Raw genomic sequence first — 23,868 nt, 5'->3', positions numbered from 1 at the left:
GCCTGCCCTGGCTTTGCAGCCAGGGAGTTGTTTTGCACAGATCAAAGCCTGGGGGCATCTCTCATCTCAGCTTACCTTGGTCTTGCCTGCACCCCAACCCGGAGTGCAGGGGAGGATTTGGAGGTAATCCTTGTAGACGGGATGCTGCTGGCTAATTATAGCCGAGCTCTCTCTTTGTGGGAACCACAGCAAATTTTCCCTCGAGCCCAGGCAGTGATGGTACAAATCTGCTGCTAATTAGACTTGAAAGTCCTCCCGTGAGCTCAGGCGCGGGATGGATATTTGATTATTAACATATTTATTTCTGAGCCTCTCAGCAGGTTTTGCACAGGGAGGCTGTGCTCTCCCCCCTGAGTAACTGCCGGGCACGTTTATTCCTATCAAGAGTGCTTGGCAGCTCCAGGTGAGTGGGGGGAGGCGGTTCAGTTCTGTGTGCTTATTTTTTTGGGGGTGTCTTACCAAAGTGTGTGGAAAAGACATCCTGCCGATGCTGGGGATGTCCCAGGTGGGAGCACGGACCTCAGGTACTACTCTGTGCCTCCCACCAGCCCCTCTCCTGGGTGGGATGCTCCTGGCCCTCATGCCCAGGTGGGGAATCCAGAAATGTCTTTTCCCTCTTGCCTCCTGGGCTTGCTGGCTTCAAGCACTGGGTAAGTGGTGGGGTGGTGTGAGGATGACCCAGTGGTGCAGAGCTGGTGCTGAGCACCGTAACCCAACACAGAGCTGGCTGCAACAGCATCCCCGGGGAGACCATCCCTCCCTCTGGCAAAGGCAGACAAACTGCGATGGAAACGTTGCCTCCGAAACAACCAAAAATAGATTTCCTGTCCCCAAAATGTCAGTTTAAAAAGGTAGTCTCTGGGGGCGCCCTCGGGCTGGCAGTGGGCTGAGCGGGTGCCCTGGAGATGCTGGGTGGGCGGCCCTGCTGCCCCATGATGCAGGGAATGCAGGGGAGGGGGCCGGAGGGCTGAGCCGTTGCTTTTGGTACAAGTGGGGAGAGGGTTAGCGCTGAGGGGGGGTGCATCAGCCCAGCTGTGGGGCTGCGCAGTGTTTTGGCTTGAGGCTGGAGAAAGGTGCACGTGGGCTGTGGGCTGTCGGAGGGACAGCACTAATCTAGTGTGTTGTCCCTGCCCTAAGCCCCCCACATCCCCCTAGACAGGTTGTCACCCATCCAGGGGTTTCAGGCCAGTGTCAGGAGCTGTTGGCATGGGGACAGGTGAGGAGCCGTGGGTCAGGACCTCAGCCCCATCTCCAGCACCGCTTTGATCTCTGTCCCTGCTTTGTTGCTGCATCTCCCCATCCAGGGACGGTCCAAGCTGGGGAGCTGGGGGCAGCCACCTTGTTGCAGCACTGGAGTTATTAATAGCAGCCAAGCACTGTCGGTGCCTTCAAGCCAAGTCCATTTAGGGGGGATTCCAGCCATTTGAAGTATGTTTCCCCTCCCTGGGATCCCTTGGGCACCTTATCTCCCTCTCCCAGCTGTGCAGCCAGTGTGTGCCGGAGTCCCTGGATGAGCCACAGTGCTAATAGCCTTTCCCGTGCCATCAGCCTGGCAGCGTCTGGCTGGGTGATGGAGGGTACTCCGCTGCCTGCACATGTGGGAGCTGAGTTCGCATCCCAGCCCGTCCCTGCCGCGTTTCCTCCCATCACCATGCCGAGCCGGAGCTGTTGGCAGTAGACCGGACGCTGATTGCAAGGAAATTAGCCTCATGCCATCTCCCATTTATCTGAGCCCAACCTGTGCATGATTGCACAGGGCTTGTTAATTTGTCGCTGTCACCGTAGCTTGGTGCAAGGCTTTGAGTGTGGCGAGGATGGAGGGGAGCATGCTGGGGATCTGGGACATGTGGCAGCCTGCTGGCCATGGCCTCCCCTGGAGCAGATTTGGGAGCAGGGCTGGCATCGCTTGTGGGCAGGCTGAGTTTTTTCCCAGCCTCACAGTTCAGGAGGCCCCAGTGAGGCTCGGAGTGGGAGCTGGGGCAGACCTGGGAATGCAGGGTAGTGTGCTAGGGTCGGAAACCCCTGGTGCACCCAGTGAGGTGCTGTGGGCACGGGGCATGGTGGGGATCTGAGGTACAAAAAGATACGCCTGTTCAGGTTAAGGACATGCTGTGGCTGTGTTGTGCCCCAGTGCGAGCCGTGCACTCCCAGACGGTGATGACCCACTTGGATGGCTGTGCTCTTTGGAGGTCCTGGCAGCTGTGCTGCCCCACTGCGTGATATATCCTGGGTGCCACCTGTGTTGCTGTGCTTTGCAGACCCAAGCAGCTCAGAAATGGCCCCAGGTGCTCCAGGCAGGCTGTGATATCCTTGCTTACCACTCAGTAATTCTCAATGTGTCAGTCCTATAACCAGGGCTGGGCTCAGCTCCTGGCTCTTTTCCCTTCCCATGCCTCAGTTTCCCTGCAGATGTTGGTCCTGGTCTTTGCTCTCCCTTTGCAGGACATGGAGGCTCTCAGGGTGCACCCAAGAGGCTGGGTGGGGGTGATGGAGCCCGTCCCCCCCTACCTGGTCCCCTCCTCCCCTGCTGCTGCTACCCTGTGTGTGGGGGTGATTAATTATTCACGCCCCAGCAGGCGGGGGTGTCTGCAGCTGCCTGTGTGATGCCAATGGGGCCGATGTGCCACTGAGCACAGAGAGCTTTTCTGTGTAAATCCCTGAAATATTTAGCAGAAATGACTTAAAAAATGCAGCTTGAGAGGAGCTAGTGCCTTGGCATAACCTAGAGGCCTGGGGTCCATCATGGGGGGCAGTGAGGGTGATGGATGCACCAGGGTGGTCCCTGGGGGGCTCTGGCCCCAGTCTTTGCCCCACACCCACCATCCAAGTTGCTGGTAGAGCTTGTGTCTGTCTGTTCATCTGATCACCTATCTGTTGGGTCTTTCTTCTTGTCTCTGCTGTGAGACCATGGGGGTGCCCCCATCCTTACCCTGCATTGCAGGGGTGCTTTGGAGCTAAATGTTGGCTGGGGCATGTCCTGGTCCCCAGCTGGTGCCACCAGAGCCAAGCTGCTGCCCTGTCACCTGCTGTGTGCCGGCTGCTTGTAGTTTGTTGCTGAGGGACCAGTGCACAATGTTGGGCTGGGCTCCTTCCCTGGCAGCGCCTTCCTGAGCAGACGGATCACGCCACATGCATTTTTTAACAAGATACATCGGCTGAGAATGAGCCGAGCTGTCGCTGCAGGTTTGTGATCAAAGCCAGACATGCCCTGGCAGCCCAGGGGAGCGTGGCCCTGCACACCACGCCTCTCTATCACACGGCCAATTTACGGGGCGTTTATCCCAGCAGAGCAGGTTGGGGATCCAGCAGCATCGCAGATTGCAGATGTGTTGGCCCTGCATCCCTGAAGGTACCAGGATGGCCAGTGCTCTCCTGCCTGAGCATCTGACCTGAGCATCTAAAGATGAGGGCAGCCACAATGCAGAGCTGGTGCTGCTGTTGGGCTTCGTGCGCAGCCCTACACACCAAAATTGCACCTTTTCTGGGAGCTGGAGCAAGCTGGGTTCACTGGCAGCCAGGGTGAGGTAGGAAAGAGTTTGTGCTTGTTCTGGGATGTGTTTTGGGCCAGATTGTCAAGGAAGGAAGAGGTGGTAAGGGATGCAGGGAGCTGTAGCCATCTCTGAATGGCAAGGCACATGGAGGCAGCCAACTGTACCATGGCGGGGCTGCCCTTGGCCTTCGCAAGCTCACCTGTTCATGGATGCTCCCTGCACCTCGCCAAGGTAGGAGCTGTGTGCTGCCCCATGCTCTGTACATTGCAGAACCAAACCCTGGGGTGCATGGCCAAAGGCAGCATGGGCTCATGGTTAGAGCACACCGCTCTTCCCTGGCTGTTTGCCCCGCTCTGAGCCTTCCTACCACCTCCTTGCTCAGTTTGCTCCTGTCCCCCTTGCCCCCCAAGCCTGGTGGGGTGAAGGGCACCTGTGGTAGGCTCATGCAGCATGGTTGTGGTTGTGCTGTGTGTTTCTCTCTGCAGGCACCAGCAGAGCCCCCAGGCTGCACTTTGCAGTGACAGCACATCCCATGTTACAGCTGCTGTAAATCCTACCTGCTAACAGCTATGCAAATCACCTCATTAGCTGCCTTATTTATTTTCTCTGGCATCATGTTTTCAGAATTTTCCTAAGTCCCTGAGGCTGCAGGTCCCCAGGGCTGGGAGGAGGCAGGAGCAGCAACGGGACACTCAGACAGAGCTGGCTGCATTGAGCCTTCCTCTGCAATGGCAGTGGTGTTTGGCTCCCGTGGAGCCACCTACCCTCACACCGTGTGTTTGGGACCAGGAATTCACGCCTTCCACAGTCTCTGCTGCTGGGATGTTGCCCTCCTCATCCCTCAGTATGCTCTGGCTCTGGGGTGAGTCTTGCTGAGCCCTCCCTCCAGCCAGGAGGCACGGGGCTGCAGGGTACTCTGCATCCTTCCCACTCTGATTGCCTTTCCTCGTTAATGGAAATGTGCCTCCTTCCCACCTTGATAGCCCTTCCTCCTTGAGGGCAGTGGTGTTGGCAGATGCTGTCACAGGGGTCTGCCCTCTGCCAGCCCCAGGATGACCCCAGAGAGCCCCCTGATGCTCTGGTCAGGGTGGCCCTGGCCTGGAACCCTACTCTGGTCCTGTCCCTGGGGCATATGGCCTGGGCTGAAACCTGAGCACCATCCAGGGCTGGCATAAGCAGGAATGGCCCCTGAGCACCACCCCAGCATGGTCCCCCTTGGAGATGTCCGTGTCCCAGGGTGTCCCTGCCCATGATGGTCGTGCACGCAAGCGTGTGGTTGCCTGCAACGATTACTGTCCCCTGGTTGCATTTTCCAGGGGCGTTCACATGCCCACAACACCTGTGACAGTGGGACAGGTTTTGCTTGAGCAGAGAGGGACCCATGTCTAAGTCCTGTCCGTGACCCAGCGACCCCATGGACTTGTCTGTGGCATGCTGAGCTGCCTGAAAGCATCGTGTCTGCTCCCTGCCTTCTGTTTATCTTTTGTTTTTCCCCTTCTTTTTGTGGCTGTGCTAATGAATATTTTATGGCCAGGAACCAGCATGAATTCCCTTGTCTGCCCCCAGCGCTCCTGTGGCAGGTACCAGCCCAGATGTCGGTGCCTTAGGAAGGATGTGCCTGCCAAGAAGCCATCTCAGGAGGAGAGGACTTGGGCAGGGAAGGAGGCAATGGCTCTGATGTGGATAGCTGTGTCATGTCCCCCTCCCCGGTGGTGCTGTCACTGTCCCATCCAGCCTGCGAGGGACTGCCAGCAGAGCGTGCTGGCCCTGTGTCTGTGCACAGGTTGGCCTTCACGGTTCCCGTGTATCCTTGCACACGTGTGCACGGCCTTGCCCAGGCGGCCATGCGTGCTCCGACACAACTGCACGTGTCCCTTCCTGTCCCCCGTGTGCCACCCGCCGCCACAGCCGTCTGAATGAACCATGTCCCCGGCTCACCTCCCCGTGGCCCCGCCGCTGCGCTGTGCGGGGGCTCCTCTTAGCGTCAGGCAGCAGCAACGGCACCGTGGCAGGCACAGCCCGTGGGTCGGGCCAAGGCACCACACGGGCGCTGCGTGGGCTGCCCTGGGCTGCTGTGCATCCAAGCTGGAGGTGACCCAGCACAGCCCCCAAACCTGCAGGCAGGCAGCTGCCTTTCTCCTTCCCATTGCCGCGGCTCTAGCAATGCTGTGTCCCCTTTCAGCAGCCCAGCAGATGCTCTGGGGACACAGGCTGGCTCAAAATATCCCATTGAGAGGTGATGTCCTTTGCCCTGTGAGGCACTGCGGGGGCTGGAGTTTGCCTGGGGCTGGGGCAGGAGCTTGGAGACCACTGGCCTCATGGGGGGAACAACTTTGGGAGAAGCACAGGTGAGGGAGGAGGCTGGCAGGGTGCTCCCCGCAGTGGCATCCGTGGTGGCTGTGACCCAGGTTATAGATTGCCAGCAAGAAAGCATGTGTAGGAGTGGGCTCAACAGCCCTGATTTGTTGTTTGGGATTTCTGTTTGTCTTTCTGGGGGAAAGGTGGGTCGGTGACCAAGTGGCTTTGCTGCCCTTGTGCAAGGGCAAGACATGCGGTCCCTGGTGCCAGCCTGGGGAGCGTGTGCTTGGAGGGAGCCCTGGGATGGGAGCAAGCTGACTCACATCTCTCAGCAATGCACTGTCCTTGCAAAATACCTGCTGAGACTTGCCAGGTGCAGGATGCAGGAGGACGAGGACAGTCCCCTGGCTCGGCTCATCTGGTCCCCATGAGTTTCTGTCTTGGTGTCAGTGCATGAGGGCCTTTCTGGAGAGCCAAGGACCAACCTGGAGGGGTAATGCTGCTTTAAAAATCACTGTCCAGTTCTGGGCTGGTTGTAGCACCTGGGAATGCTGGTGGGCAGCCGAGCCTGGAGATGGGGTGGGTGACATGGGTGCTGGGCTCTTCTCTCCCACTGTGTCCCTGCAGGCTGGCATGGAGTGGTCTCTGCATGCTGGTGGGGGGGCATGTGATCTCCCCTGTCCTACACGGCCATCACGATCAGGGTGCACAGGGCAGTGCTTGCATGTCCAACCTCCCTGGGACACGCTGGGATGGAGCAACCTTCCTTCCCAGGTGGGATCTGGCTCTCAAGGAGCTGGATGGCGGTTTTGGGATGGATCTGCAAACTTTGCTTGCTGTCACGTCCTGTGGGCTCTGGCACCCTCCTGTGGCTGGTCTGCCACCTCTCCTGTATCCCACGGGCTTTTGGGATTCTGCGGCTGCATTGGGCTGAGTTGTGCTGGCTGGTCCCGCAGTGATGCAGTGGTAACTCTCCCAGCATGGGGGGAGTGCTGCTTTTGCAGTATTTGGCCCTGTGTCACACAGCTCTTGGGATCTGATTGTTTCAAGAAACTGTCCCAGCGTGTTTGTGTTGTGGGTTTGAGCCAAGAGTGGGGCTCCTGGATACCATAGATAAGGTCTGAGGGTCCTAAACCCCTGACCTGCCCCCAGAAGGTGGCAGGAGGGGACTGGGCACCACTGGCAGCCAGAATTTCTGAGCTTTATTCTGTGGGCAGGTGGTCTGCAGGGGATAGGTTCGGCTGAGGTGTTGCATTCATGGACTGGCCCTGCAGCTGTGCTCTTGTGTCCACTGAGATGAGCGCTCTGCTTCGGCTGTCCCCTTCCTCCTGCAGGGCCGATGTCCCTTGCAGCCCTTTCCTGGCCCAGGGCTTTGTGGGTGTATTATTGTAGGGTTGCAAACCTCTGCTCTGCTGTGTGTCACACCTTGCTGTAGTGTCTCCCCAAAACGGGCTTAGCCCTGCACTGACTGGTGCCTGTCCCCCACTGCTCCAGGGCACTGTCTGCCATGGTCTGGGGGCTCTCTGTTGGGGGACTGCCCCCCTTTACAGGGGCATAGCCAGCATAACAGACAGGGGCGGTTTGGGTTGGAGGGGATGGCCCTTCTTTTAGGGAGCCAGAGGTGAGGTTACCCCACACCAAGCCCTGGAGGGGCTCCTGTCCCTTTCCTTGTTGAGGCATCGGTAGGGACTGAGTAGTCTGACTGTTCCTGGCTAGATCACGCCTGTACCCCCTGTCCCATCCCCGAGGGAGCAGAAGTTGTATTTTCCATCAGGTCTCTTTTTCTTCACATCCTCCCCCATTAATAAGAGATGAGGCTTATGAGATAATAGAGCCTGGATGGATGCAGAGCCAAGAGATCCTGCTGGTGCAGGCTGTGGATGTGATGTGGAGAGGGTACTGCAGCTAGGAAAATGGGACTTTGAGAAGGGATGTGGTCGCCAGTCTGCACAGAGCATCTTGGGCTGGCTCTGAGAGCAGGGAAATCCCACCGCTGCCACGTGCCAGACTCTCTTCTGACTGACATACTGTGCAAGCTAGCGACTCACTGCCAGGCTGAGCTTTGGAGCGAGCAGCTCTCAGCCCTGATGGTCTGGGAGTTTGACTCCTCTTCCTCCCATCCTTGCACTGATTCTCTTCTCTTCCCCTACATGGAGCCAGCGGGAGCGGGCGGTTGGTGCCTGGGGATGCAGGATGCTCGCAGCGCTGGAGGGCTGATGCTCAGAGATGCAGGACGCTTGCACTGCTGGAGTGCTGTTGCCACAGGGATGCAGGACACTCACAGCTGGCTGGAGCAGATGATTGATGCCCAGGGATGCAGGATGCTCAGAGCACTCGGTAGTGGGAGCAGAGGGCTGATACCCAAGGCAGTACGATGCTCTCCATGCCGGCTCCCCTCCGGAAGGAACACCCTTCCCTGCTCTTGGAGAGAGGCGGCCCTGGGATGCAGCAGTGCCTCATTGGTCAGCGGGACCTGTGGAGTCTGCGAGTTGCCATACCAACCTGCCTCTGGTTCCTGGCCAGCCGGGGTGGGGGTGAAGTGCTGGGTCGAGCTGCTGGCAAGGGGCGGACCAGGAGCCAGGGGCAACCCGGGGCTCTGCCAGCCAGGAAGGCATCCACCGCCTCTCCTGGAGAGCTGGCTGGCACCACTGGGCTCCCCGGCCCCAAGCGTTCTCTTGCCGCTACTCCCTGCAACTTTGCTGCACAGAGGGGGCCGGCGGGCTGGCACGGTGGGGGCGTTACCCAGGCACCCCGCTCCCTCACCGAGCTTGTGGTCAGCTTTTGTGTGCCTAAGCCCCGGGAGGGGCACCGACGCCAGCTCCGCGGCCCCTCTGGATTGCAGCCAACCTGCACAGGAGCATCCCAGCCCAAAACTTGCCGGCTGGCTGCCTGCCGCCTGGGAGCGGGGCCTGGCGGCTGCCGTGCTGCTGGGCGCTGTCTGCGCCCTCCCCGCCGGGCTGGACCTGCAGCCGATGCCTGCAGGTTCGCTCCGGGCAAGGAAGGCTCTGTCCTCCCCCGGGCATTGCCTGCTGCTCGGAGGAGCTGAGGGACTGTCTGCCGGCTGGGCGGGGGGGCGTCTGGGTCCCTCCCCAGTGCTGTGAGCTGGAGCCATGAGCCACTGCCAGCAGCGCTGCAAGAGACAGCTGGGCCGGGTGATTCGCTTCTTCTACCAGTTTGTCACTGGGACCCTCTCCCAAGGTAGGTGCCTCCCTAGGGGGCATGGGGGCTCTGTTCCATGAGTGGGGGTTTCTGTCTGGTTGGTTTTTGTGGGGTTATTTGGGGAGAGGGGGAAATGCTGTTTAGGTGCTGAGTGGTGCTGAGCTCTTCAGCCCCAAGCAGGGGGGTTGCACTAGGCTCTGTAGGGGGCAAAGCTGAAGATGCTCATGGGGGGCAACAAGAGACCCTGAAGGTCCCCTGTGGACCTGGGGTGATGGGAATGTTTTATTTGGCTAGGGGACTGGTGCACTGAGAAAACTGCTGTGGAAATAAACTACAGCTGGTCCAACCCTCCCCTGCCATACCAGGCATCTACTGCCTCCAGGGCCAGGGCTGTGCCCTCAGTTGATCCAGCCAGCTGGAGAAACCCTGGGTGTGCCCATGGGCTAGGACAGGGACACACCCTGGTGCCTTTATCTGCCCGTGCTCGCATCCCGGGATGCTGCCTGGTCCTGAGGACAGAGCTGTGTGCTGTGTGCCCCCTGTTTGCTGGTACAGCCATGGCAGGACGTGCATGCCCCTGCCAGCACTTGCACAGCCTAGCCAGCTGGCCAGGACCTGCTCTCCTGGGTGTCAGCCTGGAGCCACCTCCTGACCCCAATGGGCACATCTCAGGGTGGTCATCATGTACCTGTGTGTGCTGGGACCACGGGTGACCAGCTCCTGTCCCTGTACCCGTGCCCCTGTGCTGGGGGCAGCTTGCCCTCCCCATGGCCTCACCCCGCCAGGGACCTCCAGGCTGCTGCTCTGGGCCACAGTGGTGCTGGGGAGGGATGCATCATGCCAGGAGCAGCAGGGCCAACGTGGCAGTGTCACGCATTGGAGCAGGGCTGGGATTTGCACCACCTTCGCCAGGACCCAGCCTACCTAGAAAAACTCTCCCAGGCTCTGTCATCTATCCTGTCCCCTGGGTCTACCCAGCCTGTGCCCACCCCTGGGTCCAGTGTTTAGTGGGGGCACCCTGGAGACCTCTTGGTGCAGCACTGGGGGCTGGAACATGGGAGCAGTATCTACCCTGCGAGCCGTACCAGGCTGCCGTGTCACCTCCCTGCCCATGAGGACACGAGCCCTGCAATGGAGAGTTGCCTGGCCCCAGGAAAGACTCCCCACAGGCATTTCCCATCACTTTGCAGCCCCATGGGCCTTTCAGGGCTCTACACCAGCCCACAATATGGCAGTAGGGGAAGAGGTACCAGGCTAAGCATGGGCCTGGCTGAGCGGTGTGATGAGCTCCGGAGGCTGCGTGTGCCCGCGGGCAGTGCTGGTTCTGTTGCTTCTAGTTGGCTCCATTGGGCACTGGCCAACCAACCCGGTGTGGGGAGGACAGAGGACGAGTTAGCTGAGTCCAGCCCCAGGTGTGTGGGACAGACCTGCAGGTGATGAAGTGGAGTGGGAAGGGGACCTTGGGGTGCTCCCTTCCCCACCACCTGCAAGGATGTCCTGCAGGTCCTTGTCCTGGCGTCCTGGGCTTTGCAGTTGGGCACTATGGGGCTGGGTCTGTAGCGGGTGTCCACCAGCACTGGGTCTCTGGGCTGGTTGTATGTGGTGCTGAGTGGCCGTGAGGGCTCAGCCCCGTACTGTCCCTGCAACCCTACTGGGTGTGCTTGGGGCACGGATGGAAGCAGAGGGCATGGCTGACAGTGGGGCACTGTCTACCACTGTTCACCCTCTTCTTGCTGTCGTCCCAAGCTCTGGGAAAAGCCAAAGTAGGGTAAAACCCAGAGCTGGGCAGCTCTGTTCCCCACTAAGAATCTGAGCTCAGGATTGGGAGCAGGATGTGGAGCTTGCACAGTCTTGTCCTCTGTGTAGCATTCCCTCCTCCCAAGCCCCTGCACTGGTCCACGTGGCACATGGGTCACCAGAATGCTGTCCCCTCTCCAGCTGCTGTTCTCCCGCATCGTCCCCTTTTGGGGGACAGTGAGCCCCTCTGCCCTCCCTGCATAGGTGAAGGAGGTCCCACAAGAGCTCACCACAGAGGGCACTGGGTACCCAGCCAGGCACGCCCCGGGGTGGGGTGCCCTCCCAGCTGGGTGCCCTGGGGAGCCGGCCAAGGACGGGTCGCTGATGGGGGAAAAGAGAAATGACTCAATCAATTAACCAGATTAAAACTGTGACTTCACCTCCCAAAAATAGCATTTCACCAATATTTTAATGTGCTTATTAATAATCTGCTCGTGCTCTGATTAGCAGCGAGGTAATAAGGGATCAGCTGTAACCTAAATTTAACTCTCCCTAATGGATGATGGCCCCGAGAACCAAAAAAAAAAAGGAAAGGCTCCTATCCATCAGGCTGGTCCCCTTGGCACCCAAGGGACCTGGGCAGCTGCTGCCCAGCTGTGCCCAGGGGCCATTGCCTCTGTTGTGGCCCACTTTGTCCCCTGGCACATTTTGGAGGGGTAGTGCCCTAGCACCCTGCAGCACTGAGCTAGGAGCACCCTGGGGGTAGCCACAGGGATGGCTCCCAAGCAGGGCGGAACCTGGTCAAGGTGTGTGATCCCCTTCTGAAAAGACAGGTCGCTTGGCAATGGGTGACTGCCCCACTCCCTCCCTGTCTGCTCCTGTCCTGCAGCAGGACAGTCCCCTGTGCCCAGCTGCTGGCAGTGCTGGGAGGATGGGGACAGTGACCAGCTACCTGATGGCTCTGGGTGTTGCCCTGTGTGTGCCCACAGTGTGCTGTGCACATGGAGCTGCTTTCTGGGCAAGAAACCGTGCTCCTGGGCACTTCTATTTATACATGGTGAGTGGCTGGCGGGGTGGTTAATTTTAGCTGCATGGTAGGGATGTGCTACCAGCAGCAAGAGCCAGGACAGGGGATGCTTCACAGCTGTTATTGTCACAGCCCGAAGGAGGACAGGCAGCATGGACCCAGCTGTGCCTGGGGCAGCATTACAGGGCCTGCCTCCCTCCCCAGCACTGAGCCATGGGCACATGCTGGGGCCACTCTGTTACTCTGTCCTGTGTCCCCTGTAGATGCTTGGAGCAGCTGGTCTTGAGGGAAAGAGAAGGAAGTTGGGGATGGACCCGGACACCTGGGTTCTGTGCCCTGAAAGTGGCACAGCTGGGGCAACATTGTGCTCCTCACCCCACACTTGGGTGGCCATGTCCCCTGGCTGTAGCTGCAGGGGTGGAGATGGGACATCTTGTATGCAAAGAGCTGTCGGGGTAGAACACTTGGGTCCAGCATCTTCCCCAGTCATGTGTCCCGTGGGGCAGCTGATGGGGCTGAGCGTGGTCCACAGACCGGAGGTGTCTCAGGCATGGGTGCAGCTAATCCCATGGGGCTTGGGGTCTGGAAGTGAGTGTGCCGAAACCCACAGTGGCACTGCCCAAGTGCACCTGGCATCACAGAGCAGGAGCGAGGCTGGTTGGCTCTGACTCCAAGCTGAGACAAGCAGATGCTGATCCCAGGCATTGCTGGGACGGTGCTGCTGGGGTGCAGGGGATGGGATGCCAGCACCCCTCAGCCAGACCCAGGTCTCTGGGCCAGCTGGGCTGCAGAGATACCTTCCTTCAGGGCCCTGTGTCTGGAGCAAAGATGGGTACAGGCATCTCAGTGGAGATCCTGGCATTCACCAGTCCCGGGCTGCAGCATCGTTCCCTGGGGAGCCCCGTTTCCAGGACTCCCAGCTCCTCCTGCAGGCTGGCAGCAAGGGGCTCAGCCCTGAGGGTTCTGGGGTCATCAGTGAACTCACAGAAGCTGTTGGGCTGCAGCAATGCCTTGCTGGCCCTGTGGCACACAGACACAGCCACGTGTGTAATGAGGCCCACCTGTTCTCTGCCCCCTGCTTCCTTCTCCTGGCTGATGGTGGCACTTTCCCCCGGGCTGGGAGGGTTATTTTTAACTGTTTGCCATGTGCTGCCTGAGCACAATTAAGGTAATTGGTTTGGGAGCCTGGCTCTCACACGCTGCTCCCAATTACCTGCCTGCCTGCCCGTGCAGCCCCCCGCCTCCCTGCCTGGGGTGGCCGGCTCCTCCGGCAGGAGGGCTGCTGGGACAGGGCTGCCCCAGATAGCACGGCAGGGCTTGGTAGGGGGCACAAGCAGGCACAGGGGATGGAGCCATGGAGAGGACATCCCTGCACAACGACAGCCTGCTCTATGCCTCCCTGATAGCCATCCTCCTCCTCATCTCCTATTGGTTCACCACCCGCTGCTTCAAAATCATCAGTGGCATTGAAGGTATGGGGTTGGGGACATGGGGGGACAGAGTGATGCTGACTTGTCCTATCCTCTTCCACATACCAGGTGGCAAGGCGAGCCAGGCATTTGTTGTGGAAGGAGGGTGTTGGGGATGCCCCTCTGCCTCTCTAGGGCACTTCAGTGTCCTCCTCTGTCACTTTATTTTTTCCTCCTGGCCCTGGTCCTGCTCTGCGGTGTGTGAGAGCAGCTGGTGGCAGCCACAGCCAAGCCATGGCAGTGCCCAGGGCTGCTCCAGGTGCAGCCAGCTCTGCTGTGCTGCTGGTGTCTGGGTACCACTGCCCCTTGCTGCAGGATGGAGATGCAGACAGGCTCTCCGGTGCCTCCTGCTCTGTGAGGGGTGCCTGGTGCCGATGCTGGGGCCTCAACCTGCATTTTGGGGCTATCTGTCCCTTTGGGCATGACCTACATCTTTGCTCCTCAGCTGGTGTGTTGAGGAGCTCTGGGATGTGCCTGGGTCCCTGTTTCCCTGGTAAAGAGTCTCTCCGAGCTCCACTGCAGTGGGATGTGTGTGCCAGGGGCTTTGCAAGGTGAGACCCCCAAGGCAAGGAGCGGGGCAGGAGGGGTGGCACCAGTGCCACATGTCTGGGGGTGTGCAGGGCCTCTACTGCCTGGGGCATGCCTTTTTCCTTCCATCCGTGTGACCTCTCTGTCATGGCTCAGCCAGGGCCTCATGGCTCTTCCCATGGCATGGCCAAGTGCTGACTGGCTGCAGGGGCAAGGAGCCACTCCTGGGAGCTATGACCCTTGGTGGGGTGGGAGGCAAAGCTCTGTCCTACTTCTGGTGGGGTGCATATGCTTTGGATGGCTGTTCAAGCACTCCTTGCAGGCGACTGCACATCTAGCTCCATGGGCAAAGCCCCACATGTGGTCCCACATGTCTCCTCTGTCCTGGGGGTAGCTCCAGATGGAGTAGCATCCCTGGGGAACAGGGTGAGCTGAGGGGGTGGTCCCTTGGCACCCCCAGCCCACCTGGAGCTGCCCTCAGTGGGAGAGGCTGTGCTCTGGGCAAGCAACCCTGGTGAGTTTGGCGGTGCTGGGAGCTGGTCTCTGACACAGTGTGTGGCACTGGGACATGGGACTGGCAGCAGGTGCCTGTGTCGATCCTGGTGGGATCCTGCGTCATGCTGGCAGTGAACAGTGGAGGGTTTTTATTAACGGCTTCAGTGTGGAAATGAATAATCCTGACATGGTGGCTGGCAGGTGATTTATTGCTGCTCAGCTGGCTGGCACGGGACAGACACAAGGGCAGGCGGGGACGCTGTCACTCCATGGCTGACCTGCCACTGCCCTTCGTCCCCAGCATCCCACAATGCCAGTGGAGGTGCATGAGGGGCTGAGGACAGTCCGCTCACGTGGGCTGAGCAGGTTTGCTTTGCAGAGGAGCTGCCCCAAAATCCTATTTGTTGGGACAAGTCCTGGCTCAGGCTGGAAGGGCTCCTCTGTGGCTGTTTCTGGCCAGAATTAGGTTGCATAAATAGCCCTCTGTTGTGTGGGACGGGTATCAGCCCTGGGAGCAGCTGGAGGCTCAGAGAGAGGATAGATTGCAACCAAGGCTCAGCAAGAAAAATGGCTTTAAAAATGCAGTTGGTATCAGGGAGAAACTTCCTCCGATAGTGTAATAAGTCTGTGCCACCCTGTCCCCAGACTGACTAGGTCGGCGCAGGGGCGAAGCCGGGAACCAGCCAGGTGATATCCAGGCTCAGTGCCTGGAAACATGCCTCTTTCCAAGAAAAGGGAATGCCAGGTCTGAAAACTTCCAGCCTGAGGGGTGTTTCCCCAGGGAGAACTTTCATCTCTCTCACCAGGCTGCTTCTGATGCATTGCTGGCATCTTCTGCTGGCATCAGAGCCTTGGGAACACACCCCAGGCAGGCAGGAGATGCCAAGCCTGGTGGCACAGAGCCGCTAGATGGCCTGGCCATCCCATGACCTGGGACTGAGCCACCAGCCCTCTCCGTCCCCTGCCAGGGGACAAACCTGCAACCTCCTGGGCTGGGAATGGGGGCCTGGGTGGGGGTTCAGGGCCTGAGGGTGTTGGCATGGGGCAGCCCTTCTGGGAGCTCTTGCCAGCATCAGCCAGCACCTCTGCCATCCTCTTTCCCCCAGCGGGTGTTCCAGAGAGACATTTCTTCCCCTGGTGCAATGTTTTCCCCCAGCACAATGACAACAGAGAGGAAGAGGGGCTTTTTGCCTCTGTCCCATCTGCAGGGCCCTCTGTGGAGGTAGGAGGACCCTAGAGCTGGGCAGGGGGTCTGCCCCCTAGCCACCCCACCTGCTCCTGGGGTGGCTGGCCTTGCTTCTGGGGGCACAAAGTGGGGTGGGGAGCAGCAGTGGCATGGGGGCAGCCCTGCTCCCTGCCTGCCACACTAGTGCTGGAGTTAGGAGTGGTTTTGCATCATGCCCCACGTGGGACTCATCCACCTGGGGACGGGCAGTGCCAGCAGCATCCCTGAGGGAAGCTGTGCACTCCAAGAGGTGCTGAGCCCTGGTGATGGGGCAGGGACTGGCAGGCACCTGGCTCCCCAGTGGTCCCTGTGGCTTGTGATCGAGCAGTCAGGCAACGGCCGGGATGCTATTAAAAAAAAGCGTAGGAGCTAAATATAGCTGTGTATGTGTTCTCCAGGCACACGGACACCTGGGTTCGCCCTCTGCCTCCAGCTACTGCTTGACCTTGGCTGGGTCCCTTGGTCCTGCTGGGTCCCCAGCTTCTGCGTCCCCTTCTCTCCTGACGGTTGCTGTGCTGCCTGTGGGTCTGGCAGTGTCTCAGGCATCCTACATCACAGCCCTCTTTCCACGCCTGTTCCCCCAGCCCTGCTCCCCATCTCCCCTTGGCTTTCCCAGTGAGACAGCCAGATCCATCTGCCTGCTTGAAAATGGGGCAGCTGGACCTGTTGTCCCAGACCCACCCCAGGACACAGTTGTGGAGACCTTAGGTTGCTCAGCCATGGTGGTGCCCATGGGGCAGGCAGTCATGTGGGGTGCAGAGGACAAGTCTGAGTCATTGCCATCCTGGATGTTTAGCCAGTGCCCAGCGTCCTGTCCCTCCCCATGTCTGCCCCTGGGAACTGAGTGCCTTTTAATATCTGTGGCCCGTTTCCTTAGCAACTGCATTAAGCAAATCGATGGAGGTGGTGTCATTGGAATGGGAGGGCATGCCTCCTTCCGCCCCTGGCCCCCCCATCACTGTCACCCCCCACACCTCCCTCCGCTTGGCCTCTCTCTGCTCTCACTCACAGGCACGGCCCTGCTCTGCCTGGGCTCTTGGCTGTGGCTCCTCGAGCCGCCTGCCACAGCCCCACGCTGACCCCTTGCTCACCCACAGCTGATGGCGGGTGCCTCTGAGTAGGGGCATGACAGCTGAGAGTGGCAGGGGTCTCTAGGCTTGCGTGGTCTGGCAGCCGTGGTGCTAGGGTGAGGGGGTTCCAGTACGGAGGTGGGGAGGGGGTGGGAGGGTGTGGGGCCATGAAACACCCCCACCATGAACCTGGAAGGCCTTGAGATGATCGCAGTGCTGGTGGTCTTGGTCCTCTTCGTCAAGGTGCTGGAGCAATTTGGCCTCTTCGAGCCTGTGTCCTTGGAAGGTAACGGGTGTGGGTGGTGCTGGCTCCTCTGGGAACATGGTGGGCAGCCGGTGGGTGTGCTGAGCTGCCCTCAAAGATGCTCTGAGGGTGCTGCATCCACGGGAGCATCCTGGGATGCGGTGTCCATCTGTTGCTCGTAGGGGCGAGCAGGGAGATTCTGGTGCAAGGTGTGGGGTGTCCTGCATGCTCCGTGCAAGGTCCCAGTGACTGGGGACATGGGGAGGGGGACAGGGCTGGCAGGGTGTCTGCTGCATGGTGGTGACTTTGGTGTGTGCTGGGGTGCCATGGACTGGGACTGTGTGTGAATGTGCAAGTGGGAATGGGGGTGTTTTCCAGCACCTCTACAGGAGCAAGGTGTCCCCAGGGTCTGTGGTCACCTCATCCTGAATAGCACAAATGTGAGCTGTCAGACTCAGCACCAGCAGCCGGGACTGGGCAGGATGAGTCCCTGCTGCACTCCTGCTCTTCCCAGAGCACCCCCATGGCCCTTGGCCAGAGTGGGGGCACACAGGAGGTGCTGCCCAGCCGGAGAGGGGCCACTGAGGTGCTGAGGGTTGTGTGTGGGGCATGCTTGGTGGAGCCCAAATCCGCTCAGGGGACTCTGTATGTGGTGGAAGGGAAGTCAAGCTTGCTTGGCTGAGTGCTTCCTAGGATGATGGTTTTGTGAATGGTCCCCCCAGCCCTGCCCAGCCCCTGCCTGTGCCTGCAGATGCTCATGTGAAGGATGCTGCAGCCTGCCTGGCCCCAGGCATCAGGGCACACAGAGGCTGAGGAGGTGACAAGCAGTTTGCCTGGTCCACTGGTGCCCCAGGATGCTCTGCTCCAGTTCTGTGGCCCTGGCTCTTGCACAGGCTGTTTGCAGTGGCAAACGATGGCTCCCCTACACGAATGGTGCCAAGGCATCCCTGGGCAGCACCCCTGGGCTGCACCTGTGGGTCAGTTGTGCCTGGGGTTCGGATGGGAGGGGTCAGACAGGGGGAATCTTTCCCTCTGGCCCTGCAAACCTGCTTGCAGGACAGGAAAGCATGGTGGGTGGAAGCTTTCATTGCTATTTAACTGCTTGCTTTGTCCCTGTGCTCCAGCTGCAGTGCTCCTAGGTGGATCATACCAGGAGGGAAACTGAGGCAGGGGCTGAGCTAACTGCCAGGCATCCTGCCTGTGAGCCCCAGGGCGGCCACTCTGACTGTGCCCAGATTGGACCCCCAGCCTCCCTGGTTCTGCTGGTAATTTGGAGGAGTGCCTGCCCCAGACCATGTTTTCCCCCCTTCCCTGTGCTTTTGCTTCCCTGTGCAGCTGCCTGAAGCTGTGGACCAAAGTCACTGGCATCGATTTCGGCTGCTCTGCAGCACACTGGCTCCCAGCCGTGGTGGAGAGGGAGGAGGCAGAGAGACCCCCAACCCCTGCAGCCACCCTGCTGAGGGGTGCAGGATAAGGCAGGGGCCACCCCCTGGCCTGTGTGGCTGCTCCTTGCCTGGCCGATGCTCCTCTGTCCCCTGGGGCACATTTCTTGTCCCCCTGCAAGTGACTTTGCTCTGACCTGAGCCAGAACAGGAGGCTGGAGGTGGGGTGTCCTGTGTCCCGCCTTGTCCCCATCAGCTGGTACCACTCCAGAGAGGACTGGGATAGACAGTGGCATGCCTGTCTCCCACAAAGGACAGGCCTTGCTGCCAGTCCGCTCTTGTCCCCAGGAAGATATGGTGTCACCGTGCAGCATGGGGAGGCACAGCCTGCCCTGCTCTACCTCTGCATCCCTGTGCTGGGAAGCTGTGGGTCCCTCTGACCTCGCTGGAGATTTGCCTCAGCTGTGGTGGTGTGAGTGGGACCCAGGTGTCCTGGATTGGCACCAATTGCTACCATCACCAGAAGGTGCTCAGAGGAGAGGAAAACATGTTGCTCAAGGGGCAGGAATTGTCTGAGGTTGAACTGAGCCCTGGACATTGTACGTGGAGTCCTGCAGGCATGCAGCTGTGTGTTGGGATGGAGGTGAGATGCTGTTAGTGGCTCACCCCTCCTCAGCTCAGGAGGCAGCAGGTAGGAGACTTTGCTCTCTGGGGAAGGTCCCAGGCAGTGTGTGGTGCTGGGAAATGCCGAATCCCCTCCAGGGGTTGTTTACCAGCCGTGCCTGGGCTGGCAGTGACAGCCTAGGAACCGCAAAGAGCCTGGAACTGTACACTAATGGCTCAGGTCTGCTAATGGACACAGAGCCCTGCCACCTACTCCGGAGCCATCGACACTCCCTGCTGCGCTCCCCCTGCCCCGGCTGCTACTCTGTGCTCTCCCTGCCCCATCCCTGCCTGTCCCCTGCCTATGGCTGTCTCCCTGCCAAGGCCATGTGGGTAGTGTCCCAGGGATGGGTTGTGGCAGGAGGTGCTGTGCCTCCATGGTGATGGGCTGGGGATGGGGCATCCCCAGAGGAGACCAGAAAAATGCCCTAGCCCTGGGGAAGAGTTTGAAGGGAGCATCTTTCAGCGAGACCCCATCTGCCTCTGGGGGGACCACGGAGGGGAGAGGGATGACATGGGGGAGCTAGCCCTCCTCAGAGCAAGGGCTTGAATGGGAGCACTGGTTGTATGCACCCCCTCACCCTGTCCCTTTGACAGTGTTCCCCCTCAGGTCCCGTACAACCAGACCTGCTGTCTAGCAGCAGCAGTGGAGCATCTACCATGGGTGCATTGTGCTCCAGGAGCTCCAGGGACAATCGATGCCAGACCAGTGTTGTTTACCAGCTGGTTAATCACTGATGGACCATGTCATGCCACTGTTGCTCTGTACCACCACACCGGTCCCCAGCCCTGAACATCTCCTGGAGGAGCTGCACACGTGTTGCTGAGCTGCGTGGGGGGCTCCCAGCCCCCTGCCAAGAGCTCACTTAAGCCAAGCGCTCGGGAGGGGGCAGGCGAAGAGAAACGCTATTGATTTTGGCTCCTGAAGTGCAGCATCAATAATTCAGCATGGAGCAATTGGTCCTGTCTGGGAGGAGGGGTGGGCGGGAGGTAAAAGGCAGGAGAGCCACCCGCATAGTTCAGCCTTAGATGAATATTAGATGAAGCTGCAGATTGCTATTGGCAGGATAATTGGCGCCTGCCTGGGGCTGGCAGGGCTGTCCCTGCCTTGGCTGGGTCAGGGTCTGTGCATGGGGCAGGCAGGATTGGGGGTGTCTTGGAGAGCCCCTGACCTGAGATACCCTGGCCCCCGCTCTCTCCAGTGGGGCTGATGCTGTTGCCCCAGAGCTGAGGATGCAGAGTGGGAAGAAAGGCCACCTCCTGGTGCCTGGCTCAGGGTGATGGTCCTTCTGGAGAGGGGATAAAATGAGCATCCCCGTGGTGCTAGTGAGAGCGAAGCCCTGTGCCAAGCCCTGCTTTCCTCCTGCTTTCCAAGAACGTCTTTGGCAGGAGTTTGGTGTCTTGGCTGCAGGAGGGACCAGCTCTTTGGGGCACAGTGCCAGGGGTACTTGGGTTCAGGGCATCATCCAGCCTGGCAGATTTGGCAGAGCTGAGAGGTCAGTGTGATCTGGCTGGAGGTGGAGTAGATCCTGGAGCATGGGAATCCATGTTGAGACAGCTGCAGGTGGTCCAGGTTGAAGTTTGGGGTTTCCTGGGTTGAGGTGTAAGAGAGATTTCTCCATGTGCAGTGGGTTTAACCCTTGCCTTCCTTTTCCAAAGGCTGACAGGTTTTTCAGATGGCTGGAGGGCTGGGCAGGGTCTGGTGGCTGAATCAGTGGAGAGCTGCCCACTCACGGTGCGGACTTGCAAAGTGGGAGAGGAAGGGCCAGAGATGTACAGTAGCCATGGCCAGGCTCTGAGTTTGGATTGTGGCATAACCTTATACTCTGAGACATGCCATAGCTGGGCCACATCCTGCCAGCACTGGGGTCTTGGAGAAGAAGGTCTCCTGGGGCCCCTATGCTCTCCTCTGTGGAGCATCTTCCGCACACTCCACACCCAGGGACATCAGCCCTGGTCGTTGCTGTGGATGCAGGATGGGCTGCACTGTCTTGCTCTGCCTGGATACAGTGAAGCTGGGGGAGAAGGGGACTTGGCACTGGGTCCCCTTAGCTGTGACACCCACAGCTGGAGCCAGGACAGGGCATTTCTCCCAACACTGAGCTCCCCGAGGACCACAGCACCTGCAGCACGCACCCCACCGATTCTGCCGTGGCGTGGTGTCATGTCCCACTCAGCCCAGCTAGATGTAATTAGCTTGTTGAATCTGTTCTCCCTCTGGCCTCGTGTTAATCACTTTTCACATTGCTTCCCTCCCAGTTCCCTTTGGCCTGGCTTGCTCTTTCTGTTGCTGATGTGCCTGGAGAGGGGAACATGGGGACCCAGCTGGACATGGAGCAGAGACCCCACTCTGCTGCATCCTGCCCCAGAGATGGGCTCTGAGCTAGTGGATGGAGGGGCAAGGAGATCACTCAGCCACAGGGAGGTGAGAAAATCGCAGGCTGGAGAAAAAGCAATAAAGCCAGAGAGCAAGGGAGCCTGTTGGGACAGGACTTCTTTGCAGCCCTGCTCTGCTGGTGGAGGATGAAACCTGGGAGTCCACTGAGAGAGGCTGGCTTGCAGCTGGCTTGGGGCTCTCTAGCACAGGCTGTGTTGGGTTGCAGGGTGCTGTGAGAGCTCAATGGGGTCTCCTTCACTTCTCCCCTGCAAGGAATTAGACTGCAGGACTGGGCACAGGTGAGAATAGAGGTGCCTTGGCTAGGGCTCTGTGGGATTGTGGTCACCAGAGCGCAGGCAGTAGGAAGTCGCACGTGCTGTCCATGCTTGGCTGCAGCATCTCCTCCCAGGGAGGCAGGAAATGTCTCATTCCCCACAGGTGCCTGCCCTGGGTCTTGCTGTGCAGCTGGAGCAGGGGGTGGCCACATCAGAAGGAGATTTTAGGCAAGAGATGCATAGAAAACTGGCTCAAAGAAACTTTCTAATAACCACTGCTGCTAGGCTGGGGTCTCTGCCCTGCTGCTCACAAGGCAGGGCTTTGGGTGGGCTGCAGGGAGCCCCCACTCTGGCTGGCTGCCCTACCACGCTGCCCTCCCTCTAGGCAGCACCCTGGAGTGTAGTGGGGTATGTTCTCCTCCAGCAGAAAGCAAGGTACCCAGGGCTGGTAGCTCCCAGCTGTGGCTTCTCCACGTGCCACGGATCTTGCAAAAGGCTGTGACTGACTTCCTAGTGTGGAGAGGTGCAGATATTTCCCCAGGAGGTGAAGAGGGAAGAGGTGAGGGCGGCAAGTGTCTGTGGAGGTGATCAGCAGACGAGGCTGAGCTCCAAGGCAGGGAGTTCCTTGCGCTGTGCTGTGGGTGCACGTAAGGTGGAGACAGGTTTGGTTGTTTGGGATGAGGGTCCCTGCTCAAGAGTCCCTGTGCACAGCTTGACTCCAGGGATGGTGCTACCACATGCTGCTGTTGGGGTGGGAGTTGGGGCAGGTGACCCTCCTCTACACACCCAATGCTGCCAGCTCTGCACCCCTCCATGGTTTCCAGTGCAGTGGGGTGCATGCTTCAGGCTGTGTAGGTGCAGGGGTGCCCTGGGGTGAGAGCTGACCCCTAAGTCCCTTGGGCAGCTACATGTGCTCCCTCCTCCCCTGCAGCCTGAGGGACCTCAGAGGGTGCTGGGGCGGGAAGAAGGAGGGCCAAAGCAGGTCTCTCCTCCCCTGCCCTGCCCTCTCCTCCCTTGCTGGGTCTGTCGCTGACAGACCAGCTGCCTGCTGGGGCTGTGTGTCTGGGAGATGTCGGTTGCTGGGGCACCCTGGGACCTGCAGGGGCTGCAAACGGTGGGCATCATCCTGCTGCTCTGCTCCAGCCTCAAGCTACTCCATGCCCTGGGCATCATCGACCTGGCCAGGGGAGGTGGGACAGGGATAGGGATGGGGTTGCAATGAGATGGGGATGTTGTGGTGGAGGTGCTCCTCACCTCCTGTTCCAGGGGCTGCAGGGTTCTTGGAGGTGGTTTGGAAGGATTTGTGTGTTTTGGGGCATTTGGGGGGCATTAGGGTGTCAGAGGGTGTCTGGTGGCATTGGGGTGTAGGGAGCTGGGGAAGTTAGGATGTCTGAGGGTGTTTGGGAGTGCTGGGATGCTTGGGAGGGCACTGGGGTGCTGGGGCATGGGGATGTTGGGGTGGGAATATCTGTGGACATTGAGATGTTGGGTGTTGGGGTGGAGGATGCTAGAAAGTTAGGGTGTAAGGGAATATTAGGGTAGGGGATATCTGGATCTGGAGGCACTGGGGTGCAGTGATATGGAGGATACTGGGGACTAGCAGGGGTGTTGGGGTGCAGGGGGCTGGACTTTGTCAGATAATGGGGGGCTGTAGGTGACTGGGGCTGGGGAGAGGAGTGGGAGCTGGGGGCAAAGAATGATGGATGTGGGGTACGGCATCGCACAGTGGAAAGCTTTCCCTGCTGCCACGGGAATTGGCAGCTATGGGGAGAGTGTGGATAAAGGAGGCTGGAGCCCCTGTCCCCTTTGCCCACCCTGTGGAGCTGTGCCAGGGTTGGGAGGGAAGGGGTTGCTGTGGCTGCTGTGCTCCCTGGATTGGCAGGTGACTGCTGAGGGCAGGGTTGGATGTGGCTAGACAAGAGGATCCAAAACATGCTGGAGTGAGGGATGTGTGACCTGTTGGTTGTGCCTGGTGATGGTGAGAATGCAGAGAGCTGCATGGTGCCACTGCCTTGTCTCCTTCAGCTGCATCCAGTGGCTGTGCCACAGACAGTCCTGGCTCAGACAAGGGCTGCCAACAGACTGCATGAGTGCAATTTGGGGTTTGTTTGCCCCCATCCCATCTGCCTCCTGGCTGGCGCTGCAGATGCTGCAAGATGAAGGAGGTGCAGATCGCATCCCCTCGGGCAGCCAGGTCTTGGGATGGGAGCTGTAATGGGAGGATGTGCAGACAGGAGCGACCAGAGGAGCAATTAGTGGCTGAGCAGAGAGAAAGGAGGAGGCCGCTGTGCCCAGGGGGTGCTTTCAACCCCCTTGTGATGGAGGATGTCCCTGAGCTGCCTGGGACTGGGCTGGACTGTGGCAGAGGCATATCTAGGCTTTGTTCCTGTGCCTTACTGGGGCAGGTATGGATGGCATCTGAGTGATG

At 59.5% G+C, this 23,868-nt stretch overlaps 1 protein-coding gene across 3 annotated transcripts in view; it reads left to right on the top strand.

Annotated features, from left to right (window-relative positions):
• KCNIP2 (potassium voltage-gated channel interacting protein 2) overlaps window positions 1-23,868 on the top strand; it is a 43,999-nt gene that overhangs the window by 11,409 nt on the left and 8,722 nt on the right. For 2 of the 3 annotated variants that reach the window (XM_065638776.1, XM_065638774.1), the window contains exon 1: window positions 16,683-16,785. The exons of the other annotated variant lie outside the window; for it this stretch is intronic. In XM_065638776.1, coding sequence (XP_065494848.1) covers window positions 16,683-16,785 — 103 coding nt within the window. Of the gene's footprint in view, window positions 1-16,682; window positions 16,786-23,868 lie in introns of those variants that run through there. 3 annotated transcript variants of the gene reach the window in all.

Source organism: Caloenas nicobarica, chromosome 7, assembly GCF_036013445.1.
Source record: "Caloenas nicobarica isolate bCalNic1 chromosome 7, bCalNic1.hap1, whole genome shotgun sequence".
Classification (NCBI taxonomy): Eukaryota; Metazoa; Chordata; class Aves; order Columbiformes; family Columbidae; genus Caloenas; species Caloenas nicobarica.
The sequence above is the reverse complement of the archived record's forward strand: the minus strand, read 5'-3'. Positions and strand labels throughout refer to the sequence as shown.